Genomic DNA, 18,079 nt, shown 5'->3' on the forward strand with positions numbered 1-18,079 from the left:
AGCTCAATGCATTTGGCAGGCACCAGGCAAATAGTATTACTCTCATAATGATATATCAGGAGGTGAACAGACAGGAATTCATTTGTTAATTATTTGGAGTTTGGCTTGTTTATATTTAAGATGTTCACTGTTCACCTATATTTTAAGGTGAACATAACCAACAGGAAATTAACACGCAAAATACATGGTGCCTGGGGACAATTAAAACACATTGAATAGATATTATTATTTTACCTGTAATTACTTAATCTTTACCTACATAAATTTAAAAACATCAGAAATCCAACAGCCTTTTGCACAAGGGAACTTCTACTGTACCTTTACATTAATAGAACTCAATAGCCAAACAGCATACTTTCAGTACATTATATCTAGGTACTCACATGGAGAAGTGCATAAAGGGTTTATGTTTAGTAGCTGGAGTTTGTTTCTTTGGTGATCCCAGTGAAGAACTCTCAAAAATAGTTTGCTCAACCTCATCATCACTGTGGATGTAATCTTCCAGAATGTGATTCACAGCATCTGACAAAGAAAAGCAAGTGTAAGGTGATGGAGTATTATCTCTTAAAACTGTTTTATAAAGCACAATACAGATATAAGGGTATGTGAAAATCACAAACTTCTCAGAAAACATTTCAAAATATCATTTTCCAACAATATATTTTATCACAATAGCGCCAAAAAGGAATTCACAATGCAAACACACACATTAACCAGTTACTGAATATAAAATATTGGTCATCTGAAAAACATCTACATCATCCAAAAACTTAGTTAATTTAATGTGTTCAACAAGTGTATTTTTATTATGAACTATATTTATTCATTAGTCCTTCTTAGTTGCACAATAATATCTGAGCGAAGGTTCCCGAGTTCGAATCCAAGTCAGGTTGAGCGTCAAGCTAGCAACTCGGCCTCGTTAAACAAGAATAGCTTGCTATGTAAACACCATCAAAAGACGGCGCCCCGATAACTCCACTGGCGAGTTAAGGGCTATTCTTCTTCTTCATCATATTTATTCATTAACAGTTTATAATAATAACCAACAATTTAAGTTAATAGAATTATATCACACCAGCTAACTACAGATTGGCAAACTACACACATTAAATCAAGTCCCAAGTTAAATATTAGAAAAGTATTGTAAAATAATAGTCAAGTTTTACTGTTAAATGTTCCAAAATGACTAACAAAATTAATGATATTAAATGTGCTAAAGTTTCTTTTCACTTATAAATTGTTACATTTGTTTTGCTGTTTAAAAAAGTTCACTTTGATCAAAGCTAGACTCACATTTCTATGCCTGTTCATCAACAAATCTTAAAGAAAACCTTAATGATACTATTTTCAGATTTCAATTATGTCTCTTATTGATCAGCCGCTTCCTATCAGAAAACCACAGGAAGCATAACACCACAATAAAATTAGACACATTTGGCTTACACAATGAAGTCCTCAAAGAGAAACATTACCAACTTTAAATTGTGCAGTAATGTTACTTCTAGGAGAAAAATGCTTCTTGTCATTTTCAGTTTTGTAGTGGAGTTAATTAATACAGATTTTTTAAATCAGAGTTATAATGTCCATGTCTTTCTTTGGATTCTTGATGAGATCAGAAAGCACTAACTTAAACAAAGCACACCATTAAAAAAATGGTGTAATTTTAGCTCTAATTCTATTAAAATTGCAACAAGGTAACTCTCACTGGAAATAAGCTGAGCTCTGACTATAATTTAATATGTGTGTAAGAATAAACAAATAGGACAGTCAAATGAACCTGACTTAGCAAGTCAACACAGGAAGAACTAACATCCAAACAAATATAAACAGCTGAAAATTGCAGAAGTCCAATATGAGCACTGACCATCAAAACAGTCTGAACTCAATGGAAACTATAAATGTTAGTCAACAGAATGATGGTATATAAAATATAACTCAGATCAGCCTGAATAACACAATCCAATTTTAACAAAAGTGGGTTAAGGAGTAGAGAAGTTTTGGTTACAGTACAGGAGAAGTTTCAGTTTGACTTTTTCTTGCAGCAATTTGGCACTTTGCTGATTTGCAGATTTGCTTCCCAATACAAATCTAAGCTGCAAGTGTCAGGGTTATTACAAATCACTTCCAATATTTAAAAAGTAAATAGATCAAACAACTCCACACTAAATAATTCTTGCTTTATTAATTAGCTCATTTTCATAATGGATGGTTTATGACCAAGGGCAGGCTACCTTGTGAATGGAAGCCTACAACTAAGTCTGTACCATGAGGACTGGGATTGAAACTCTTACTATTCATTATACAAATTGGTGATTTGAATGTGAATGTATGAAATACAACTAGGCTTTCAGATTATGCAAATTTTATTGTTGTTTTTGATTACAGTTGTTAGTGTTTTTATTATTGCTATTGATATTGGTTTGGGGGAGGTAGTGGGATAAACTCCCAATACCTATTAAATGCTCCCAATGACTTGCGTCTCAAAGATCCTCTGATAACCATGTCCACCTCTGGCCTTCATGTGTGGCTTAGCTATTAAACCCAGCATAACTGTTTCTACTGACAGAAGGGGTAATAGTGTATTACTGGTGCCTTAAAACCAACTGCTTTGGACAGATAGGGTTTGTCAACAATGGTTGGTAGTTCATCTAGGATAAGGAAAACTGATCTCAAACCTCTGTCTTGCCGCTAAACCCACTCATAGGGAAAATTTCAGGAGGAAAAACCAAGAAAAAATCTGGAGCTGGAGTCACAAAGGCAGACTTATGAGTTCAATCTAACTGGCAACTTCTGCTAAACTGTATCCATCTCTGCATTCCTGCAGGCATCAACTGTGTGGAGAGGAAGAAGCTGCTGCATGGCCAACAGCTTGCTCTTCATCTTGTATTGCCCTGGCTTGCATACTGGCTTATATATCACGTAGACAGCTACGATGCGACATCCATGGTTGACCTCGATCAACAGAGGGCCTCACTCTAATGATAATGAAGAGGGACATTTTAGGGCACAGAAGAATTCTGATCAGCTTAGAGGTTGGGCAGAACAATGAAAGATGGGCATTAAACTCAATAAGTGCAAGGTGATATATTCTGGAACTCTAATAGCAATAGGACATACTGGACATGTTGGTGTACGAGTCTACAGATCCCCAAGGGAAGCAGCCCATTGGATAAGATTGTGCAGAAGGTGGAAAGGATGCTTACTTTTTGCTAGGATATAAAATATGAGAGCATGGAGGTCATGATACAATTTTATATTGTGACGCACTTGGTGGGGGGGAGGGAGTGCATGGTCCAGCCCATCCCTGCATTTCCAATGGCTGGCACTCTTTATTGCTCTTCTGTTGAAATGCTTTTGTGGGATTATGGTGGGAAGTTCCAGTTCATTACATTTTAGCTTGGGTTATACAATTCGTTTTTGTGTATTTGTGGGTGACCCTAACTGTAACCAGGGTGTGTGATGGTCACCTCCCCTGACTGGTGGGGTTCTCTTCCGGGTCATGGTACCCAGTCTGTTTTGTGTTTATCACAATAAAACAGTTGATGAGTTAATGAGCTTCCTCATCTGTCATTATGGACCAAATGTTCGCCACAATATTATTTTGGTTAGGTCACAGCCAGGATATTGTGTACAGTTATAGTCTCCACACTAATGGAAGTCGAATGTCAATTCAGAAGTGGACATAAGAGATTCTGTGGATGCTGGAAATCCAGAGCAATAGACACTAAATTCTTAAGGAACTCTGCAATTCAGGCAACATCAATGGAGAGGAATAAACAGTTCACTTTTCAGGCAGAAACCCTTCATGGAAATACATTAATTAAAATAATTGCTAAGTCTGTACGACTGGTTAAACTTTACACGAATATTACTACCATCACCAAAATTCAAAAGTATTAGTGAACACATAAATTACTTAATATCACACTTTTCTGGACCCCAATAACAAAAGAGGTTTATCTTAGCCATGCAGAAGTAACAAGACAACAGCAATAAAATGCTATTTAAATACAGACCATCTTTGTTGTCATTCGGTGTTGGTTCCGCATGAGGAAAAACCTTGTACAAAGCAATCAGAATTCCATTGAAGGCATTCTCCAGCAGAGGTCTAATGATGTGTGATAGTGCTTCTCCTGATGAGGTCACAGCTCGTTGAGAAGCAGGCACAATGTTCTGCATGGCAAGATAGAAGTCCTGCGCACTTATGACAATAGATGAGACATCCAGCTGCAGCTTCTGACTGGTTGCATAAATCTGAGGGTAACGCCGACGAAGGGCAAACAAGGCTGCCTCAGTGCAAAGTGCTTTAATATCAGCTCCACAGTACCCTTTTGGGAAGGAAATTAAATACTTTTTGAAGAGAAAAAATAATCAAAACAAATCTTTCATTTTACAATTCCTCAAGCCTGACTTTAAACTGTGAAAATGTAAAATGCTTTTGATTCAGAGGACATAATCTTATATACATAAGATGCATGTATTACTTATTCAGTATAGTATCCTTTCATTCATTCATGTTTAGAAATATTTAATAGTAGGCATGCACTAAGCACTTTGAACAAAAATACTTCCGACTTTAGGACAAATTGCATCAAGAAAAAGATGGAATTTCCAGCAGTGACACCCATATGCTGAGAATTAATTTTGAAACACAATGCATTTCATAAAACTCACATATAAAAATATCCATTGAAATAGACGATAAAAGAGAGAGTACATTAGAGTACTCTGTATAATAGAGAGAGGACAGAGGAGATTTACTAGAATGTTACCTGGGTTTCAGCACCTAAGTTACAGGGAAAGGTTGAACAAGTTAGGTCTTTATTCTTTGGAGCGTAGAAGGTTGAGGGGGGGACTTAATAGAGGTATTTAAAATTTTGAGGGAGATAGAGTTGATGTGGATAGGGGTTTTCCATTGAGAGTAGTGGAGATTCAAACAAGAGGACATGAGATGAGTTAGGGGGCAAAAGTTTAGGGGTAACATAAGTGGGAACTTCTTTACTCAGAGAGTGGTAGCTGTGTGGAACAAGTTTCCAGTAGACGCGGTAGAGGCATAGACCAAGCTTATTCGGCTTGGAAAACTAAGGGATTACTACAATTTTCTGATTTATTTTTGGATAATTGTTTTATGTCTTTTGAGCAATTATCTAATAAATATAATTTGTCTAGATTTCATTTTTTTTAGATATTTACAGATTAGGAATTTTTTAAATACTGTACTTCCTACTTTTCCAAATTTTGTGTCTTCAGGTATTTTGGAGAATTTGAATTAAACCCCTTTCAGAAAGGGCTTATATCAAAACTTTATAAAATAACTATGAAGATATGTTCAGGGCCCCTTTATAAGACAAAAAATGATTGGGAAAGAGAGCTTAACCTTAGTATTCCTATTGAGAATTGAGATAGAATTCTTCAATTAGTTAATACATCACCTATATGTGCCAAACATTCATTAATACAGTTTAAGGTCATACATAGGGCCCATATGTCCAAGGATAAATTGGCTCATTTTTATTCCTATATAAATCCTATTTGTGATAGATGTCAATCTGAAATAGTGTCTTTAACTCATATGTTCTGGTCGTGTCCACTTTTGAAAAAATATTGGAAAGATATTTTTGATATTATCTCTGCGGTATTGAACATTGATTTACAACCTCATCCTATTACCGCAATTTTTGGTTTACCAATGATGGACTCACTTCATTTATCTTCTTCCGCCTGTTGAATGATTGCATTTCTTACACTAATGGCTAGAAGATCTATTTTGTTGAATTGAAAGGAAATTAATCCTCCTACTGTATTTCATTGGTTTTCTCAAACTATGTTATGTTTAAGTTTAGAAAAAATTAGAAGTGGTGTATTTGACACTTCTACTAAATTTGAAAAGATATGGAGACCATTTATTCAATATTTTCATATGATGTAATAGGACCCTGTTCCAGGCCTATTTGATTTTCCAGTTTTGCTTTCATACATGTCAAGAGGATCGGAGTTGACGACACTGATGATTTTGTACTTTTGTGAGATATTATAAACAGCCTTTTTTTTTTCTCTTTTCTCTCTTTTTTTATTTTTTTTTGTTTTTTTCTTCTATTAGTTATTAGATTTTTAGATTAGTTTTTGCATGATGATTTTTTTTCTTTTTTCCTTTTTATTTTATGTTATGATACACCTAGGTTTGCCTTGTCTATTTATATATTGTATCTTTTACAATGTGGGAATACTCATTTATACTGTAATCATTGTTTTTGTAATCTTTTATAGTTAGTTGAAATATGTACGTTTGTAATCCCATTATCTATGTACCAATTTTATTTTGTTATTAATAATGATAATAAAAAGATGGAAAAAGAAGTGGTAGAGGCAAGTTTGATATTGTCATTTAAAAAAAATTGGATAGGTATATGGACAGGAAAGAAATGGAGGGTTATGGGCTGAGTGCAGGTCGGTGGGATGAGGTGAGAGTAAGCATTCAGCACGGACTAGAAGGGCCGAGATGGCCTGTTTCTGGCCTGTAATTGTTATACGGTTAAAAGATACTACTATTTAACCTCCAATCCAGCTGAAAGTGCAGAATTAAAAATCAGACGCCCTTAAACATGGAGCTCAATTAAGAATGTAGAAATAAGTCAAATACCAAGTAAATGTTTGCATACATAAACATTTTAAAAATAAACTAGTTGAAGAACACAGTCTTTTATATATTCAATGTAACTCATAATGCTTCCAATGAAATAGAGTTGAAATAGATCAATCACATAACTTCATTTATTTTCACTGCAGTTAAAACAATACAATTCTTGCAAGTAACTAATACTTATCATAATACTTCAATAATACATGCAATGATGAATAGAAATGTCATTATTTTAACTCACCTACACACTTTTCAGCTAATTCTTCAAGGAAACCCTGCAAAGGTTTTGGATTCCAGTCTCTGGTATGGATCTGAAATATGTGCTTCCGTGCCTATATATGATTGAAAAATCAACAAGATGTAGGCTAAACACTTCAAATCAGAAATATACAACTGTACAATATTTAAACAATATTGATTTGGCAAAATTTCTATTATTATACCTATTTCTCAGGAAATTAATCAATGGTCGAACAAAAACATGCATTCAAAAATTTATAACTTGGACATTCAATTAATCACTTAATATTCAAAACCACTGCATTCCTCACCACACCCAGAGCTCCAAGTAAATACTCCTTTCCATATCTAGAAGATTTGAGTTCTGCCTCAGTCTCAATTTAGGAAATTTCAGATCAATCTTGTGTTAGAGACATTCTTAAATGTCCCTTTCAGAGATCAATCATTGCAGCTATATTCCTATGAAAAAGTGGACTATAACAATCTGAATCACACAAGACACAAAATTTAGAAAGAGAGTTATAGCAAATGGAGGAGGAAATAAAAATATTTTAACCAATATAATTTTTCATAATCTAAACAATAATGTAAATAAAAACTAGTATTTTATGAATTGATCTAGACCACAAGATATAGGAGCAGAATTAGGTAATTTGACCCATTGAGTTTCCTCTGCTATTTCATATTTCATCCATTTTCCTCTTAGCCCCAATCTCCTACCTTTCCCTCCCCCTCCACTCCACCAATCCCTTCATTTCCTGACCAATCAAGAATCTATAAACCTCTGCCTTAAATGTGCATAGAGATTCGGCACAGCTGCCTGTGGCAAAGAATTCCACAGATTGACCACTCTCTGGTTAAAGAAATTCCTCCTCATGAGTGTTCTAAAAAGAAACCCCTCTATTTTGAGGCTGTGTCCTCTGGACTCCCACCATAGGAAACATCCTTTCTCCATCTACTCTATCAAGGCCTTTTACCATTCAATAGATTTCAATTAGGTCACCCCTCATTTTACTAAATTGACTAAATTTACTAAATGCAGGCCCAGAGCCATCAAACTCTCTTCATACGACAAGCTGTTTAATCCTGGAATCACTTTCGTGAACTTCCTTTGAACCCCCTCCAGTTTCAGCACAATCTTTCTAAGATAGTGGGCCCATACCTACTCACAATACTCCAAGTGAGGCCTCACCAGTGCTTTATAAAGTCTCAACATTACATCCTTGCTTTGACATTCTAGTCTTCATGAAATGAATGCTAACATTGCATTTGCCTTCCTCACCACAGATTCAACCTGAAAATTAACCTTTACGGAATTCTGCACAAGGACTCCCAAATGTCTTTGTGCCTCAGATTTTTGTATTTTCTCACCAGTTAGAAAATAGTCAACCCTTTAATTTCTTATAACAAAGTGCCTGACCATACACTTCCTAACATCATATTCCATCAGTTATTTCCTTGTCCATTCTACTAATCTAAATCCTTCTGTAGCCTCATTTCTTCAAAACTACCTGTCCCTCCGCCTATCTTCTTCGTATTATCTGCAAACTTTGCAACAAAGCCATCTATTCCATTATCCAAATCACTGACATATAACGTAAAATGAATCAGTCTCAACATAGACCCCTGTGGAACATCACTGGTCACCAGCAGCCAATCAGAAAAGGCACCCTTTATTCCCATTCTTTGCTTCCTGCCAATTAGCCACTATCTTTCCTGTAATACCATGTAGGGCAAGGAAAGAAAGCCACTAGTCACTGGCAGCCAACCAGAAACTCCACGGTCACATTTACCTGATGTTGCACCCACTGGAATAACCTTACTGTGGACCTCTACTTTCTGGCTGTTCAAAAAAATGGAACAAGCCATGAATGACAAGCAGACTTCAAGCAAGGAATGCAAGGCCTCTCACCTAGCACTACCCAATGGACTTTGACAACCCCCAGAAACACAGAGGTCAAAGACAGCAGGCAGTGAAAGAACAAAGTCTAAAATATTCTGCCAAGCAGCACCAAATTGAATACACCAAATTCAAGTCCCTATTGAAAAAAGAATCAATTGAAACCAATTGAATTTTTAAAAATTCTACAAAAATATTACCAAAAATTCATTTTGCACTATATCCACTCAGAAGACATAGAGAGATTATTTCCACAAGTATTCCAGAAGAAATTCCTTTAACACCTTTGATAAGAATGTAGTTGCAGTGAATTGTGTGATGAGAAAGTCAAATTATGTGTATAATGGGATAAAGATTAAATAAAATAGCATGGGAAGAAGAATCTGTGGAAAATCCAAATTCCAGAACTGCAAATTATGAACATGGTGATTACACACCAAATAATTTAATGAAAGAGATTTTAGAGGTACAAACAAATAAGGAACAATTTCCTCATAATATTATAAATGTATGTGGAGCAACTAAAACAATAGAGAAAACTGCAGAGCCTTTAATAAATAGAAAACATGATACTCTCCCTATGATCATAACATAGCTATACTGAATGTTGATATTAAAAAAAAACACTGTTGGACAGTTAAGTTTGTTTTTAAACTTGCAAGTGGAATTTGGGATTTGTCAGATACTTGGATAATATGCACACCTTTAGTCATTGTGTTTGGCTTCTCAGTAAACTATTACTGATATGATCAAATCATTGTTTTATTGAAATTATTTGGAACTGAACAACATCACTAAAAATTGCAGCTTACTACCGCTAAGATTGGACAAGAGCCATAGGAACGGTACTAATAGAAGAGCTTTATAAAAGGGGGGAATATATCAGAAGTTATTTTTCATTTACCTTTTTATCAGGCAGGTTAAAAAGGAATTCCCTATCAAAACGACCAGGTCTCCTGAGTGCAGGATCAATCGAATCAAGTCTATTTGTAGCACCAATTATAACTATTTCCCCCCTATTGTCCAGTCCATCCATCAGTGCCAGTAATGTTGACACTATAGAACTGAAAAACACAAGAATTAGTCATTTATCCTCATTGATAAATATGAATAGTCAGAACCCAACAACATTTCTACCATCAAATACAGTATACTGTACAACACTGAGAGTATAACTAGATGTAAGTATGTAAATTTCAATTGCTTTGGCCACAACAGATAGTTAACTTCAGAAAACATTATGGATCATAACTATGAAAGTAGAGTGTTGCTTCAGGGTGTCCAACTTGGGTAACTATAAAATAGAAATGCACATCAAGTTTATCCTACAGATAAATGTTACATTAGGAATGGACAACTACTCATTGTCCAAAACTGCAGATTCTAATGGAGTGAGTTGCGATCGATCCTGAGTATTGATAAATGACTCTCACAAGTTTTCTGCAACTAGAACAAGTTTGCAGAGAAAAGAGAGGAGAGGAAGGTTTGAAACAGAAGAAACATTGTGACAAAGTGATCACTGTTTGGACTCTCTAAGTAGCTCATGAGGGTGAGTTTGATTCCATTCGGCTAAGGAAGTGTGATTGTCACTTAGTTAATCCACAGGAGTGGGTTCTCTGGTGAGGGGAAACCTTTGTGAATTCGTGTTTGTTTACCCTTTGTCTGAGTGTGGTAATTCACTGAAGAAAGGCACCCCTGTGGCAAATCACTGTTGGAGTTATTTCATAGTCATGAAACTGGATAAGTGGCTATCACGTCGTGTGACTGGGGTAACCTTGTGGAATCTACCAGTGTGTCGACCCATGTCTAGGAGGTGGTTCCATTGAAGATGGTCCCCTTTGTGATATTCTACTGTTGGTGATAATCCATATGTGGATTCTGTTCAAGTATCCTGTGGCTACCACTTTGAGATGTCCCGTAGCTGAATTCGGGTGTGGTACCACTTGTGTTGAAAGGATATTTGTTGAAGATTACTGTCTGTGATACTTTGTGTGTGGAGTGGAACAACTTCGAAGATAAAACCTACTGCTAATGTTATTTTGTATTGCTGTTGTGGAATCTTTGGAATATCGACTAACTGCCTTCTCACAACATTCATCTTTTGATTACAAACATCTCACTTCAATCCCATGCATCTGAACTGAACTTTTCTTACATACCATCGTAAAACTGTAACTCTTGCTACCTGAGCTTGAGTAAGTTTGGGAATTTTATTTACACCTATATATGCATAACACTGTTAACTCTTGATTTACCTGGTTTAAGTTACTAATAAAACAGTGTTTTGTTAACAGCAAAACCAGACTCCAGGTATGTTCTGTATGCTGCTGATACTTTTACAGGGTTCCATGTACGTGACAGTCTATAACGAACATCAAACACGCTATTATACCAAACCTTTTACTCTCTTCAATATCCAATCAATTCACCCCAGATTCTATCACAATTTGCTCTGCAATTAACATATAAACACACATCTTAAGGAAGCATGTGGGAACACATTTCCCAAGACATGCAGATTGATAGGTTAATGGGCTGAACCTGGTGTCTGGTATTGAGAGGTATCCATCTTCCTACTCCCCACATATTACCAACCCACATAACAAAAACCAGACAATTACCACGGCAAAATATTTTAAATTTAGCATTGAATTCAAATTCTAAATTTTCAGGTACAGATGGGATTTCAACTTAATGTATGTTAAATGAGAATTTCGCAGTACTATAGCTAGCTCATTCCAAAACTTTAAAAATTCAACATGGAAAAGTATTCAGGAAAACAAATAAATTAACACAGGCTCTGAATTCAATTTTCCTGCTATTTCTATTACTAGCAGAGGAATAATTCTTTGGATGTGGCAACTGCAAAGGATTTGAGTAATGGTGTTCAACATGTTCATATGTCAAACAAGTTGGCAAATTCATGCCCTCCAAACAACTCCACAAGATTGCAGCTACAACAGAATTCATAATTCCTTACCTATGAATTTGATCTTGTCTGCTTGAACGAACTGGTGCCAGGCCATCAATTTCATCAAAAAAAATTATGGACGGTCGCATTAAGTAAGCCTATAAAAAATTAAATTTTGAACTAGGCCTACAAATTCTACATAAAAACAAGAATTATGCATGCAATATCAATGGGAAATATGTTGCCAAATGTTTTCTTTACCTGATCAAACAGCAGCCTGAGTTGGCGCTCAGACTCTCCTACCCATTTGCTAAGGCAATCTGCACCTTTCCGCATGAAGAATGAAACCTTCTTGTCTCCCACACTGCATTCATTTGCCAAGGCTCTAGCCATCAAGGTCTTGCCTGTTCCAGGAGGCCCATAGAATAAACAACCCCTATGTCATTCAACAAAAATGGAATTTAAAAATGGACATTTTTCAATGTTTTAATTACCTTCACAGAACTTTGGAAATATATAAATATTTCCTATTTCTCCTCTCTTCCAGATATATTACAACCCTTGATTTGTCAAACATACCTAAAGTTAATGCTACATCTTAAAAATGGTATAGAACCTTCTCAAACCCAATGACATAGTTAGGGCTCCAAGGTAAGTCTCAATTCAGAACATTCCATCTCGGTCTGAATCTGCAATCATTGAACTAAGGTCAACATGTGACTTGAGACATTTCTTTCATTTAAAGTGTAGACATTTATTTACTGTAAGTCAAAAATCATAGATTTTCTTCATATGGAGGAACTAATAAACATATCAGGACAGACAATATTAGTTAAATAGTACTATGGCTTCCAGCAATAAAATAAAGAAAACCTATATTTAATCTAGTGAGTATAACTTCACTCGCCCCATCACTGAACTATTTCCACAAGATATGGACTCATTTTCAAGGACTCTTCATCTCATGTTCTCAATGTTTATTGCTTATTTATAGAATTATTTCTTTTTTCCTTCTGAATTTGCACAATTTGTAGTCTTTTATATATTGGTTGTTCATCCTGTTGGGTGCAGACTTTCATTGACTGTTATGGTTCTTGGATTTACTGAATATGCCCATAAGAAAACAAATCTCAAGGTTTATATGATGACACATATGCTCACATATGTAGTTCGATAATAAATTTACTTTGAACTTTGAAGTGATACCTTTAAACAATCATTATACAGGTGGCCCCCGATTTTCAAATGTTTGCTTTACAACAGCTCGCTGTTACGAAAGACCTACCTTAGTACCTGTTATCGCTAACCAAGGAGGATTTTTACTTTTATGTAAAAAAGACGCCTGCTTCATACGTGTGTTTACCCCGAGAAAGACTACCATGACCGTGAAGCCTTGTGTGGGCAGTTGTGTGCGCATGCATGTACATGCGTGCACGTGCCGATTTTTTTCCACATTGATTTTGGCTCGCTGACTTCTCGATTTTGATAAGTGAAACTACAACATACATACAATATTTCTACTTTATATAGGCTGTATATTTATCATATCATTCCTGCTTTTACTATATGTTAGTGTTATTTTAGGTTTTATGTGTTATTAGGTATGATTTGGTAGGTTATTTTTTGGGTCTGGGAATGCTCAAAAATTTTTCCCATACAAATTAATGGTAATTGCTTCTTCGCATTACATTTCAGCTTATAAACTGTTTCATAGGAACGCTCTACCTTCGGATAGTGGGGGAAACCTGTACTCTAACTCTGTTGAGCAACCAACAAGTATAAACTAAATAAATAAACAAACTAAAATTACGTCAATTGAACTTCATTTTAGAATATTCAGGAAGAACTTTTACTTTTTTGATAGGTACTAAAGCACCTTGAGCTGTTTTTTTCTCAAAAGATACCATACAAATGTTGCTGACAGCTGTACTAAAAGCAATCACATGCCTTTTATACAATCACTAAAAAGAGAATAACTAATAACAAAATATGACACTTAAATTAGTACTATTTTCATGTTCTGTAAAGTGTATAGTCAACTACAGATCCCTGTTTAAACCAATATTATACCTACATCTGAATCCATATCCAAACATTCTACAGTCAATCATAAACACGGGTCAGAAAAAAATAAACATACTTCTGAATTACAAGGTATTAAAATAAATCTTAATCTACTAATTACTTAATAATACAAAATGCAATCTGAAGTACAAGAATTTTTGCAGTGTATTTTATATGAATATTTACTCAACCTAATACATTAAAGTTTTAAAATGAAAGTACATTGCTCTTTTGTGTACACTCCCCTATAACATACTGCACGATTTGTAAAAGTGATGTGATCGTCAGCGTGCTTAATGACTAATCATATTGTTATCAAAGACTACAAAAATACACTGACCATTGTCAATCATCTTAATTACACAACACTTGGGGCAAACAGAAGTACCTCTACAGGATTAATCTAAAGTCAAGCTAATATTACAAAATAGATAGAACTGGTCGTTTGTGATACAAACAGAGAAGACAGGTTACCCACAAAGCACCACTGGGTCCTGAAGGCTAGAATGTCCCTTGATGGAAGATAAGGTGCAGTAAAATGAGCCTACAGTGGATCAGTGTGGTAAGCCAGTCAGAGTTAAAGGGAAAAGACAATGACATGATTTAAAATAGCAGTCAACTGGAAGCTCACAGATATCTTAGCACAATGAACAGAAGTGTTCTGCAAAGCAGTGATTTAATCTGGCTTTTTCAGTGTTGAGCAAGGCGAACACTAAATGCAATACAGTCCACCCTCCTTATCTGCGAGGGATTGGTTCCGAGACCCCTCGCAGATACCAAAAGTTGCGGATGCTCAAGTCCCTTATTCAACCTGTCTCAATGCGCTGAACCTTAGGACCCAGCGGAACCCCAGACCTTATTTAACCTGTCTCAGTGAAGTGGACATTAGGACCCGGCAGCAGAGATCTGAATCCGTGTTTCTGTTCATGAAAATAATCACAATCACAATTGAAAATAAAGTGGAAATAATAAAGTGATTGGAAAGAGGTGAAACGCCATCTGTCATTGGAAAAGCATTAGGCTACGTTGGTCAACGATTGAAACAATTTTAAAGGATAAAGTGAGAAAGGTTCTGCCCCGATGAAAGCTACAATTATTAGACCATAAGACCATAAGACAAAGGAGCAGGAAGTTGGCCATTCGGCCCATCGAGTCTGCTCCACCATTTCATCATGAGCTGATCCAATCTCCCCTTTAGTCCCATTCCCCCGCCTTCTCACCATAACCTTTGATGTCCTGACTACTCAGAAACTTATCAATCTCTGCCTTAAATACACCCAATGACTTGGCCTCCACTGCCGCCCGTGGCAACAAATTCCATAGATTCACCACCCTCTGGCTAAAAAAATTTTCTTCACATCTCTGTTCTGAATGGGCGCTCTGCAATCCTTAAGTCATGTCCTCTCGTACGAGACTCCCACACCATGGGAAACAACTTTGCCACATCCACTCTGTCCATGCCTTTCAACATTCAAACTACTTCTATGAGGTCCCCCCTCATAGTTCTAAACTCCAAGGAGTACAGTCCAAGAGAGGTCAAACGTTCCTCATACGTTAAGCTTCTCATTCCCGGAATCATTCTAGTGAATCTTCTCTGAACCCTCTCCAACGTCAGCACATCCTTTATTAAATAAGGAGCCCAAAACTGCATACAGTATTCCAAGTGAGGTCTTACCAGTGCCTTATAGAGCCTCAACATCACATCCCTGCTCCTATACTCTATTCCTCTAGAAATGAATGCCAACATTGCATTCGCCTTCTTCACCACCGACTCAACCTGGAGGTTAACCTTAAGGGCATCCTGCATGAGGACTCCCAAGTCCCATTGCATCTCAGAACTTTGAATTCTCTCCCCTTATATATAAGAGTTTGCCCGTTTATTTCTTCTACCAAAGTGTATGACCGTACACTTTCCGACACTGTAATTCATTTGCCACTTCTTCGCCCATGCCCCCAATCTATCCAAGTCTCTCTGCAGACTCTCTGTTTACTCAGCACTACCAGCCCCTCCACCTACCTTTGTATCATCAGCAAACTTAGCCATAAAGCCATCTATTCCATAATCCAAATCGTTGATATACAACATAAAAAGAAGCCGCCCCAACCTCAGACCCCTGTAACACCACTGGTAACCAGCAGCCAACCAGAATGGGATCCCTTTATTCCCACTCTCTGTTTCCTGCCAATCAACCAACGCTCTATCCACATATGTAACTTTCCTGTAATTCCATGGGCTCTTATCTTGGCTAGCAGCCTCATGTGCAGCACCTTGTTAAAGGCCTTCTGAAAATCCAAATACACAACATGCACTGCATCTCTCTTGTCTAGCCTACTTGTAATTTCCTCAAAAAAATTGCACTAGGTTTGTCAGGCAGGTTTTTCCTTTAAGGAAACCATGCTGAGTTCTGCCTATCTTGTCATATGCCGCCAAGTACTCCGTAACCTCATCCTTGACAATCGACTCCAACAACTTAGCAACCACCGATGTCAAGCTAACAGGTCTGTAGTTTCCTTTCTGCTTCCTTGCCCCCTTCTTAAATAGCGGAGCAATATTTGCAACTTTCCAGTCCTCCGGAACCAGGCCAGAATCTATCGACTTTTGAAAGATTATTGCTAATGCCTCTGCAATCTCCACTGCTACTTCCTTCAGAACACGAGGGTGCATTCCAACCGGTCCAGGTTATCTACCCTTAGACTATTCAGCTTCCTGAGTACTTTCTCTGTCGTAATTGTGACTGCGCTTATTTCTCTTCCCTGACACCCTTGAATGTCTGGTATATTGCTGATGTCTTCCTCAGTGAAGACTGATGCAAAATACTCGTTCAGTTCCTCCACCATCTCTTATCTCCCATTACAATTTCTTCTCCAAATGAAACCCGATTTAGAATTTCTGCCTTTTTTAAATCTTCCCTGCTTCACCGCCCAACGTCACACGCCTGCGCAGTCCCGCCTCTCTCAACTCCGATGAGAATAAGAGAAAGTCAAAATGGCTCCCGCCACACTCCTGTTCTGATCCGACTTCCTTCTCCAAATGAAACCCAATTTAGAATTTCTGCCCTTTTAAAATCTTCCCCGCTTCACTGCCTTATTACTAAGCAACACAGTGGTTTAATTATTGGGTTTTGGGTTTTTGATCCTCCACATCAACCATAGAGAGTGCACTCGGGAGCGATCTGTCACTGGATCAAACTTGGGAAATTCCTTTCCCGAGCCCGGCACTGAAATATACGTTCTTAAGTGTTTTATATGCATAGAAAGGTAAAATATATACTATATAATAAGACAAACATTTGACTAAATGACACAAAATAATACCGGATGTACCTGTTCTGACTTACTTAGTAAGAGAACTTAACATTTTTTTCTATCCCAATCCACGATTACCCACGCACATCCTCCCGTATACTTTAAATCATCTCTAGATTACTTATAATACCTAATACAATGTAAATACTATGTAAAATAGTTATTATACTGCATTGTCTAGGGAATAATGACAAGAAAAAATAGTCTGTTCATGCTCGAACAACAAGTGCTGGAAGAGCACTTCCGGGTTTTCACAATTTTAGGTTGGTTTAATTCGTACATGCAGAATTCGCAGATAAGGAGGGCCGACTGTACATTAAACTGGAAGTGTAAACATTGCATCCAGAAGAATGATTAATTCCAGGGTTGCCAAAAGAGCAGGTATTGCATGAGAATACGTGATTGCATGATTGCATGAGAAAGTGCTATGAGAAAGGGAATGGGTTTTCAAGATTGCTTAATATAACTTCCAGTACACAAGTGTAAAGAAGGACAAAATAATTGTTATTCTGATGTAGCGGAAAAGAAACACAATTTAAAAAAAACAATAAATATAAATACATAATACAGAAAATGATAAAGTATAGGTGGTGGGGGATGTGGGGGGGTGGATTAGTGGGTAGAGGTTTCAATCAGCCTTACTACTAGGGGAAAATAACTGTTTTTGAGTTTGGTGGTTCTGTCATGGATGCTACATAGCCTCAACAGTCCATGAACAGGGTGGATGGGATACTTCATGATGTTATTGGTCATGACGCTCATGGAGATAGCAGCAAAAACCAGAGGATCAGAGACAGAACAAATCATTTGGAATGCTGAAAGGAGAAGGGTGGGGAAAATATGCCTGGAAATGACAAAAATTACAGTGGGTGATGGCCAAGAGGAAGGAGAGGGCAACATAAATCCTACAATTTCTCTGGTTGGAAGGAAAAAAGTAAAAGCAGAAGTGGAATGAATAGAGAAGTGCTGTACAAAGGCTATACCAACCATGGAAGATGAGAATGAGGATTATAGAAAA

General features: G+C 36.7%; 1 protein-coding gene across 2 annotated transcripts in view; it reads right to left on the reverse strand.

The window, feature by feature from the left end:
• The window catches only part of atad2b (ATPase family AAA domain containing 2B), a 208,399-nt gene that overhangs the window by 55,813 nt on the left and 134,507 nt on the right, over positions 1-18,079 (reverse strand). For both annotated transcript variants that reach the window (XM_059981809.1, XM_059981808.1), the window contains exons 12-17: positions 11,953-12,127; positions 11,761-11,849; positions 9,685-9,844; positions 6,882-6,972; positions 4,017-4,328; positions 384-522 (exon numbers count right to left, since the gene is read on the reverse strand). In XM_059981809.1, coding sequence (XP_059837792.1) covers positions 384-522; positions 4,017-4,328; positions 6,882-6,972; positions 9,685-9,844; positions 11,761-11,849; positions 11,953-12,127 — 966 coding nt within the window. The remainder of the gene's footprint in view (positions 1-383; positions 523-4,016; positions 4,329-6,881; positions 6,973-9,684; positions 9,845-11,760; positions 11,850-11,952; positions 12,128-18,079) is intronic.

This window comes from Hypanus sabinus, chromosome 10, assembly GCF_030144855.1.
Source record: "Hypanus sabinus isolate sHypSab1 chromosome 10, sHypSab1.hap1, whole genome shotgun sequence".
In the NCBI taxonomy this organism is placed as follows: Eukaryota; Metazoa; Chordata; class Chondrichthyes; order Myliobatiformes; family Dasyatidae; genus Hypanus; species Hypanus sabinus.